This window comes from Plectropomus leopardus, chromosome 13 (genome assembly GCF_026936395.1).
Source record: "Plectropomus leopardus strain MGB_pleo_1.0 chromosome 13, ASM2693639v1, whole genome shotgun sequence".
Taxonomy (NCBI): Eukaryota; Metazoa; Chordata; class Actinopteri; order Perciformes; family Serranidae; genus Plectropomus; species Plectropomus leopardus.
This window is the reverse complement of record NC_142188.1, coordinates 18,595,679-18,606,334: the sequence shown is the minus strand read 5'-3', so window position 1 is coordinate 18,606,334 and position 10,656 is coordinate 18,595,679. Positions and strand designations below refer to the sequence as shown.

Here is a 10,656-nt window from a genome sequence, read left to right as displayed (position 1 = left end):
CACACACACACAGACACACACACACACACACACAGTTGTGTTCCTCCAACACTGCCCACCAATGAAGGGCAAACCTTGGCCTTGGTGTGCTACCTCACTGTGCATTGCGTAAAAATACCAAAACACTTGAACATTTATACTCCAAGACATCCTTTCATGTCTTTGCAAAGTTTAACCAAATGTCAAGATCGGAGCCAGTGTCCAGAATGATGGGGAACACTACTTGAGGGTGAAAGAGTTTCATGTCACAATCATTCTCTTTGTTTGGATAGAAGTCCTTGAATTCATAAAAAATAAAAATTTGTGTGACTTTTTGTGTTTGTAAGGGCCTATAGTTTTTGTTTTCCATCCGAGGTGGTTATTGCAGTGTTGTTTCACTTTTTTGTGTGTTTTTTTTATCTGTTATCGGTGTCTATGCAGCTTTTCTCTGCTTGTACCATTAGTGAGCTCCATTTGGGACTCCCCGACTTCCTCTGTGTTAAACAAACACCTTATCTAGACGCACTCCTTGAGGAGAGTGCATATTTTGTGAATAGATAGCCTTCCTTCACTGAAAGTTTGTGTTTTCCTTGTCTAATGTATTAGCCAGGGTGAATATCTGTTTTGCCTTCGTTTGTGGTTTTTTTTTAAAATAAATATCTCCTAAAGCACCACTCTTTTCATTCGTTTCAATTTGTTCAGGATGCCCACTGTAGAGTTACCAGATCATTGTAGGACTGTACCACTGCTTCATTGTAGATTTTGAATTTACATGGATTGTTTGGTTGCAAACACTCACAGACAAACTGTTGAACTCAGTTTTTGTGTGTCACCTGACATTCAAAGATTGTGATGAAGATCTTTCAAACATGACTGCGGTCCAAAACCCAGTCAGTGTTTTATCTGTGACTTAAATTTAGTCAACATGCAAAGTAGCTTTAACTGAATAAATGCTTAAAAGCTCAGTTTAAATTAAGCAAACAGAAACACATTTACTACACTGTGAAAAACCCTTATTGTAGGCAGTTAGGATGCTTATTGCTTGATATGATTCAAAACAATTTTATTTATACTGTACCAAATCATGGCACTTTTCATGTAGAGCAGATCTAGCACCATACCCTTTAATATCATTAACAGAGATCCAAGAATTCCTCCGTAAGCAAACACTTGGCGATGGCGGCGAGGAAGAACTTCCTTTAATCGGTCAGAAACCGCGAAAAGAACGAGGCTCTAGGAGAGAGAGGGAGACAGAGAGAGAGAGAAACACAACAACAGTACAAAAATACCTACGACTAATTATATGAATACCAGAAATATGTCAAAAACAAATTCTATATTGAGTAGTACAGTACAGTACAGTACAGTACATGGTAGTATGTATAAATAATAATAATAGTAGGAGTAATAATTCTAATAAACAATAATAATAGTAATAATATCAATATGTATAATATTAGAAATATGACTAATAATAGCAGCAGCAGTGGACGTGAAGCAGGACCACTGCAGCAGAAGCAACAGAGATCCATGGGAACCTGCGAAATAAAAAAGGAAAAAGACTCGACCGGGAAGAAGCCAAGTTAGTAAAACGCATTAATGAAACATGAATGTGTGCAGCAGGAGAGGAGGAGAGAGCAGCTCACTGCATCATGGGAAACATTTCAGTGGTAAAGCAGAAGCTATAATCATTTTTAATGGCTGATCAATAGATAACCTAATAAATAACCTTAGTTTTCTGAAACGTGCCTTTTAAAGCTGTTTCTTTGCAGTCTGCATGTTCTTAACAATTCATATTGATGCAACTATAGACTCATATTAATACTGACAAGATAAAATACAACCAATCAAAATCAATCTCGAATTGTTATTATTTATTTAAATGTAGTTGAATAGTAAACTGAAGTTTTTTAAGGTTTATTCTCAGTTTACTATCTTCCCCAGAGAGCAAGCCACATCACTATTCAACATCCAAGTTGAATTTATAGTTTTGTGATTTTTTGGCGACAGTGGCAAGGAAAAACTCCCTCTGAGAGGAAGAAGCCTTGGGAGGAACCCGGCTCTCTGGGGGGCCCATCCTCCTGTGGGCTCAGGTGCCTGATGATACTCCTGAATGGTCTCATCGCCCATCAACTGGACGTGGTCTTATCGTCCATCCACTAGACGCACCGTGGCGATGAGTGTCAAAAGTTCTAACCATCTAGTCCTGAGAAAAGGAACACATTTATAATAAGTACGGCGTTGATGGATTTCTAAATCCTTCTTTTCAACTGTAATCAGTCTGAAGTGTTATCAGAGGAAATTTAAAAAAACATCAGTGTTTGTGTTGTGTCTCTGTCTCTTCCACATCATTTCCAGGATGTGTGTCACTTCAGTGAATGTCACTGTGTTTTCCACTTACATGTCTTTGGTAGAACAGGATGTAGGAGGTTTTCTCCCGCAGGTTACACACACAGTCACTGCTAGTTTCTGTGACCTGTGCATCGTTGTAAGTGAACCAGCGGTCAGTTGGGTCCTCCTGTCCCACGTCTGGATCCACCCCATCACAGATGTAGTGTCCTAACAGGAGAGGAAACATTGTTGAATGGACTGTCTTAAAACTCAGTGGACGTTTTGCAGGTTAACTGACGTCATCCATTATGTAGTTTATATCAAAGTAAGGAAAGAGTAATATTTGTGTCTGACTTTTGCAGTGAAATTAAAAGCTGTGTTCAGTGTTCAGTAAGTAACCCACTGATTATCTTACCACTTCCTGCTGTCGAGCCGATGTGATTGATGATGCTGACTAGGCTGAAACAGGCACCATCCTGAGAGGAAACACAGTTAAGCAGAGTTAGTGCACACAGTCCAAACATTTACAGTCTGCAGCTTTTGTTTGCTATCAGGTTGTTAGGTTATCAGTATATCAGGTCATTTAGGTTTACTTACCTGGTTGGACGACACTACCAGATCTCTGAGGAGGGTCACCGGGTCGTGGACCTTTGTAAGCTGGAAGGACGGAGTGTACCTGAAGCGCTTCAGGTGCAAGACCAGCACTCTGCAGACGGGAGGAAAAGAACATGAGTACGAGGTGTTCAAGGGAAAATATCAAATCACAAACTCTATTTTCTATATTAAACATTTGATAACCATTGATATAATACTGGGCACTCTACAGTGCCAAGTTCGATACCATCACTGAGCACTGGTCAGTTTGGTTATTTGGGATGGGTTTGGTGTCACTTACCTTGGCAGAGTGACAAATGAGGATCGCTGGCTTGATGTGGTGGCGCCGCACTCACAGTTATACTCTAACTCCGTCTCCTGTAGAACAGCACAAGAACAAAATGCTTTCAGAATCACAAGCACTTCATTGATCCCCGGGGCGAAAAGTGTCACTTCGGTACTGGATTTACATGCATGACAGCAAAACTACGACGTAACCATACAGACGGACACAAGCAGTGGCGCTGGGACAGAAATGTGCCAGCGTCTTCTACATCATGTGATGACATCGTGTCAGTCGGTTGTAATGTAAATGAATGAGGACAAGTGTTTCTTACCATCAGGTAATCCTGGAGCATCTGCTCCACACTTCCACCTCCAGGTACCAGGTCCAGGGAGAGGTTCGTAAACTCCTCCTCTCTGGTGGATCCTGCACAGCAGCTACACATTAAAAAGACAATACGGTTAGAATACAGCTGCACACTTCGTTGAAATGTTGGTAAAAAATACGAATGTGTGTGTGTGTGTGTGTGTGATGTGTTTAACTGTGTCCTCGTACTTTTTGCAGGTCCTGGTGTTTGCCATTTTAAACACCATGTGTTCCTCCACTGGACAGCAGTATGACTGGCCCATTCCGGCCGCCATCGTCTGAAGCTGTGGCCTCAAACACCTCATCTGCTCCAGCACGCAGGTGAGGAACTCGTGTGCATCCTGCAGATAAAAACACAAACATGCATGTTTAATATCATAGCACTAAGTATAACTAGGTGATGAAACATCAAACCTTTCAAACCTGGAAACCAGATTACTTACCTTCTGGCTCCGATCCCGGAACTCTGGAGACCAAATCGCCCTCTTGAATGCGTCCAGGAGGCGGATTTTGTGTTTGGCATTGCTGGAACGGTGAGAACATTTTATGTCCATAAAGGATCTGGAGAGGGGATAAAAGGGGTTAGAGCCATGTTTCCAGATTATAGAGCCAGATTTTGGAACTGAGGGTGTAATTTGAGGATAAAATGAGACATTGAGTTCGTACCTCACAAGTTCAGCTTCAGGTAGAGATCTCCAGACCTGCTCCTGAGAGCTGATGGCTCTAACGAAGTCCTCTAATGTCAGAAGACTCTGCAGGCAGGAGTTCATATAGCAGATCTGGGCCGGGTTGGGGAACCTGACAAACAAACATAACAAGACAAACACGAGTGAATACCATCAGTTCTTTAATGACATGTTGTGAAGCTAGAGCTCATTTCTTGCTCTTTTCTTTTTTACTTTTCTTTGATTTGATGTGTGCGTTTGTGTGTGTGTGTGTGTGTGTGTGTGTGTGTGTGTGTGTGTGTGTGTGTGGGTTGGTGCAGGTGTACTCACCCTAAACATCTGATCTGCTGCAGTCTGGTCTTAGCGGGGAAGACGACATCTTTGTCTAACCCCAGCAGTCGTTCCTCTTCTTTGGTCAGGCCCGTGAACTCCGTCACCATGTCCTGGTGAGGGGTGGAGGGCCTCTGACCTTTTGGAACAGGTGAGACATAATGTGTTGTCTGTTGAAGGAAACAAATACTCTGGTGAAATCATGTGAAGACAAACTCATGAAATAAATGTAAATAAATAAATATCTTGTTCATGCTTATTGCTGAATTTTGTGACAAACATACATACCTTGCAACAACGCCAAAACCGAGGCTTCTTAGCCTTCTTTGACTTGGTTTTTGGCTTGGTGTCATTTTGTGTGGTAACGATACTGGTGAGAAAAAGAAACGTGTAATTGTGACTGCAGAGAAAACGTGTAGAAATAAATCAGTCCCTATGCACTGTCTATTAAAGAGCAAATACAGTGTTGTATTAACAGCAGAAGGAAAAAATAATTCCCAAATCTCGTAAAATTCTCTAAAGCACTGAATGTGCAGGCAAATAAAGGTACTGTAAAAATCAAGAAATGTGTCTTACCTTTGGTTTTTCTTCTGGAGGTGGAAACAAAAACAAACCGTTAGAATAAAGTACATCAAATATCTTTAACGACATTTATAAATTAGAATTCCTGAAAATGACTAAAATTATTTTTCATATGATGCCTTGAAACATTCAGTCAAACATACTTTGAGATGACCGAAGAGTCGATACCACCGTGGTGTCCCCTTATCAATGTTGTTGGTGACAGCAGGAGCGTCGGGGACAGAGACACTGTTGATAAAGACAAACACAGATGGTTATTCTCTCGTGTCTGCATGCTCAGAAGATCATAATCATTTACAGGGATTATTTTAAAGAATTAATCGCTCTCTAGTCAGTTAATTCTGCAATAAGTGAGTAAAACTTAAATCTTAAGACTCTCTTGAGCCCAAGACAAATCGAAAATCTTCAAATGTAAATTTTGCAGCAATGATGCCGGTCTTTCAGGCATCTGATTAACATTGCATGGGAACAACACAATTATTTTTACTGTCAACATTGTTTCAATAGTATTTTATAGAACTGAGACCAACTTTATTTCGTAAATTGTATGACTGACTGTATTATCCAACAGTTTCTTGTTATTCTTTGCTCAGTATTTCGATTAAAATGCGTCAGTGATGATCTTAAATAATTTGAAAGAAATCTGTTTGTCATGTTCAGTAATCTTAAGGCTCACTGGCTTATAGGACTAATAAACACACATTGGGTGTTGCTACCCGCTTTGCCATCCACAATACTGCTTTAGAGTTATCGCTGAAAAATTTAAGACTGAGTCACTAATCATGTCTGACAGGAGACAGGTCCAGGTCAGCTGTCCAGTCTCAGGTCTACAGCTCTTTGTACAGAAAGGTTTGTGTCTCTTGACACTGGGCACAAACAAATGATTTTCTCAAAGCAATTTGTGTAAAAACTAAGGGAAGCTAATCAACCTGACCATGGAGATGAAGAAATAGTCAGGATAAGACTGTAGTAACTGTTATAAATGTCCTCACCTTCTCTGAGAGCCGCGTGTCTGTTGGTTCTCATTTGCCCCCACATCAACAACGGATACTGATTCCTGTACAAAGTAAAAAATAAATAAAATTTAGATAAAATTCAAAGCTAACATAATCTATTTATACAAATTATATAGTCAGGTTTAACATAAAATATCTCACTGTAAACTGAGATTTTGAAATGAGATCACATTACATTAACAGATGAGTAATTTCATCAAGTTAAATAGACTGAGAAAACAAACCTTTCCACAACAAAAGGAAAACAAACGAGGCATGTTTGAAAATGGTTGAAAACTTGTCTTGAAGAGAAAATAGTCTGAGACGGTCAGTTAAATGCTGCTATCATCGAGGTTTGATCAAGAAATATGGTCAGATTCAGAACTACCCTTCAATTCTACAGTTCCATCCTAGAATGTTAGGATGACATCATACCTAGTGCACTAGAATTAAAAAAAAAACAAACTTAAAGGGCTCTGATCATAACTAATGACTAAATATGGATTGTGTGTGTGTTATAAAACTGATTTAAAAAATATTATAATAAAAAAAACATCTAAGTTAACTAAACAAATGTTGAAAATGTATTTGGAATCATTGTTATTATTGTTTTTATTGTTATGCTATCTACTTCTTATTTGATGGTTGAGAAAATTCAGATCAGTTGCCTGATGGGACTAAACTGAGCTTGTTTTTCCCAACTACCTAGCTATTTTTTACAGGTTGAACATACTATATATTGTTGCATCAGTCATACAGTATGTTGAATACTAAAGGGATGAAAATTACTCACCACATCAACACCATAAGTAATACGTCATGTAAGCACGAGGCGTCCATCAGTCCAAGCTGTTACAGCTTCTGTAAATATTTAAAGTGAAAACTGTCCATGGGAATTATTGAGACATTAACGCTCGGGCTGTATTTTACCATCACACATAGATAAAAACAAATCTTCGCCATTATATAAGCAGAGATACTCATTCATATGCCAAATAGATACATTAATTTGTAAAAAAATACATTGTGAAATGTGTCATGAGGTTAGTTGGCTAAAGTTAGCAACCTACCGTACCTAACATAATGTAAATAGGGATTTTTACTTTTAAAATCTCAGTAACAATGTTGGCTGTGTGGTGGAACAGAGTATTTAAAGTGGATAATTAATCTATTAAAGAAATGGTTCACATTAAAGAAAAGGTAGGAATAGATTACGTAAAATCCAGTCAGCAAGCTCAATCAAATTATGTTAGCCTACATCCCACAACTTTAGCTAGCAAAAATTAGCAGAAGATGTGAAGTTATAAATCATAAACTGTGCTTTAAGTTATTATCTGATGGTTAACTGAAACACAATGAAAAATATAAATATAAACCTCACATAAAAGCCTTGTAATGTTAGTCCTGAATGTAATTGTAGAAAGCACTGTGCATGCAGAGAGTTATTTAATGAGATGCTGCATCTCAATTAGATGTGCATAGTTTAAATCAAAACATGCCATAAGATTTGTTTGGTTGTTTGTTTGTATTAATGCGCTTCCCCCCATCCAAATGAATTCACTATTAAAAGGGAAAGAATCTCAAAATCCAAACTTTACTTTCCTTGGAAATTTACCAATCCTTTGTAACCCCACTGTGCCTAAAGTAAAACCTGAAAGTACAGTGAAACATCTTCAACTTCACACTTTAGCCAAATTTTAGCCAAAAGAAAAAAAAGACAACCTTAAATACAACAAGTCAAGAAGTGATTATGTTAACACACATATGACCTTCTCAAGAGAGGCATGAGAGAGGAAAGATCTGCACTTCTTCTTTTATCACTCTGTTAATTGGTTTTCCAACATGTTTTCTATGTAGCCTAGTTTCCATTGTGACATTTGGCAAAAAGAGGGCAAAATATGTTTTTGCGGTGACATACAGAAAAATGATGCAGCTGTGGGACAGGAAGTTTTATCTTCACCTGCAGCCGAGTTTCATCTCATTTGGTTTGGATAAATATGAGCATGATGTTCATATGAAAATTTTTTTAAAAATGAGATACTATCACAGATATCATTGTGGCAGCATGTGCAGTTAAACAGCCTGACCTAAAATCAGATGTAGCTACTGATTTGGATGGTAAATAGCGTGTTCATTTAGCATGTTCCAGTGCATTGCCAGCTGTTGTTTGTTTTTCCAACATCCTCAAAATGGCCGTGTGTGCTGCAGGGACGGCGGTGGCTGGCTGTGATAGGGGTGACGGGGGCCACGACAATGCCTGTCTCCCTCCCTGCTGTTCAACCCAGGAGCCTAAACTACTAATGGCCCCCTAATGTATAAATACCATTCTGCAGGCATTAGTCACACTTTCTCTCTTTCTCTGACACACACAAACATGTATGCGCGCACACACACACACACACACACACACACACACACACACACACACACACACACACACACACACACACACACACACACACACACACGCACGCAGAGAGGCAGGTCTATGGGGCATTAGTCACAGTGGCAGCCCTGCCTATGGTTGGATTGCAGATGAGGGCCAAGGCCAGGGGCTGAGGGTCTAAATTCTCCTGCACAAACAATGCATGTCAAAGAGGCCCATCAGAGGCATTCTTTAAGGACGGGAAGATGTTGTTTAGAGCACAAAGAGAGGGCAGCAGGACCGTGCCAGAGACTAGTGAGGATAGAGATGTGTATAACTAAAAGCGCAGGTCGCTATTGTAGTGTGTGCGTGTGTGTGTGTGCGTGCGTGTGCGTGTGTGCGTGCGTGCGCGTGCTGGCGCATGCGCGTGCGTTTCACGAGTTTTTATCATCACTGCATGTGCATACATGCCGTTCTGTTCAGTAAATGCCCAGTGGGATGTGTGGAGAATGACAGCTTTGCATGTGTATAATGGAATAAGAAAACATGTTATCTTTGAAGGTGTGCATGGATGCAAATCTGTGCTGGGGAGCGCCATTTTCTCTTTTTATTTCTGATGTTCTGAAGTGAGACCACAAGCAGAGGAAGACAAAGGCTTCTCCAACACCCGGGGATTTGTTGACAGCTAAATATCTTCATTCCCGCATGAGGCATTACAGATGCAAATTGCCATTAAGGTGCATGTGCGCAAGAACAACAGAGATCATTAATTCTAACTTAAAGCATCATTTATCAGCATTATATAAAGACAGTCATTAATCACTTTATATTGAGTAAAAATTCCTGTGTTCAAAATGTATTTTTAAGGTTTTTTTTCTGACGTATATGTGGGTGGCAGTGTGTGGGTGCATGAGTGTGACCTCACCCTAACTTTCTGACGTTTCCCACACACATCAATGAGCTGACAGCCAAAAACACTTTGATAAATCCATCATAGTCCTTTTTCCACCACATTCATGATCAATCAAATGTCTTTTATGACAATTTGGGGCGTCAGTTTCTGATTGTTAACCCTTTGAAACCTGGATCGACATCACTTTTCTTGTGCTGCATTCGCATTCAGGCGCTAGTAGCCTACTTACAATGAACACTGAGTAAACTGGTTTGATTTTTTTTTTCAAAAACATGGGAGAAAATCTTTAAGTAACATGGCAAGAAATGTCTCACATATTGCAAGAAATTAGTTGATTTTAAGAATTATATTTAAAATTAGTATAATTACATATTTAAATTATTTTAATAGAATTCTAATAACTTTTAATCTTTTTTCAGGTAATTTCCTTGTTAATTTTAATTTTTTTGGGCTATTTTCAGTTACTTTTTACAGATTTCTTGCTGATTTATGGGTCATTTCTTCTTAAATTGGTCTTTGCTTTCTTCCCATGTTTTTGAAAGAAATCCAGGTTTCAAAGGGTTAAAGGACTAGCAGCAAGGCTAGGAGTCAGTTTTGGCGGGAAACTTTAAATTAGACATCAAATTCTTTCACATCTATGTGTGCAGGTGCTTCTGTGATATTTGCAAAGACACATTTAACAAACTCTTTGAAGCCAACAATCCCACGAAAAGTCTCACATTTGCTAAAGCTAACAGATGGTCCTGGGTCAAAAGACCGTCATGCTGCTGCTAAAGTACAAACCCATATTTCAGTCTATTTAACAATTAGTGAACCTCACAGCATGGGACACTGAGATCATTACTGGAGAGCATCAATCAGACCCCTGAAATCAACCGTGGCCATGCAACTGTTACCGAGCCGTGACCACTGGTTCCTGCGACTTTATAACAGGGGCTGTAAAACACATAAGGAGGCTTTTATTTGCTTTCTTTTCACAGAATTCTTCTATCACATTGCTTCAACCAACCTTTTCCAGAGCACAAACATTTAAACAGTCTGATCTATGTCGGCACTTTCCTGGTCTATGTTGAGCCGGAATCCGATTACAAGCCAAGACAAAATTGAGAGCATTAGAGAACATTAATACCTTGTTTTCATCAAAAAGGTCGTGTATGGTTTGGCACGTTTGTATTCGTGTAGGCTCACATTATGTGACAGAGCAGGAATGTGTGTGTGTGTGTGTGTGTGTGTGTGTGTGTGTGTTGGTATTA

The 10,656-nt window shown here is 39.3% G+C and overlaps 1 protein-coding gene across 1 annotated transcript; it reads right to left on the bottom strand.

Annotated features, from left to right (window-relative positions):
• Positions 1 to 2,179: 2,179 nt before the first annotated feature.
• Positions 2,180 to 4,331, bottom strand: LOC148187695 (ubiquitin carboxyl-terminal hydrolase 37-like). Its single transcript, XM_088086882.1, has 9 exons — positions 4,220 to 4,331; positions 3,997 to 4,114; positions 3,743 to 3,894; positions 3,522 to 3,624; positions 3,206 to 3,282; positions 2,908 to 3,016; positions 2,726 to 2,786; positions 2,381 to 2,538; positions 2,180 to 2,185 (listed from the first exon to the last, which is right to left on the bottom strand). The coding sequence occupies exons 1-9, from the start codon at positions 4,321 to 4,323 to the stop codon at positions 2,180 to 2,182; spliced, it is 888 nt and encodes a 295-aa protein (XP_087943008.1). The 5' UTR covers positions 4,324 to 4,331.
• Positions 4,332 to 10,656: the final 6,325 nt, after the last annotated feature.

Coding starts and splice junctions, on each gene's coding strand:
- LOC148187695 (XM_088086882.1), bottom strand. CDS start 4,323: ATGAACTCCTGCCTGCAGAGTCTTCTGACATTAGAGGACTTCGTTAGA. Junction 3,625..3,742: donor AACACCAGGACCTGCAAAAA/GTACGAGGACAC, acceptor TTTAATGTGTAG/CTGCTGTGCAGGATCCACCA. Junction 3,017..3,205: donor TCATTTGTCACTCTGCCAAG/GTAAGTGACACC, acceptor TCCCGTCTGCAG/AGTGCTGGTCTTGCACCTGA.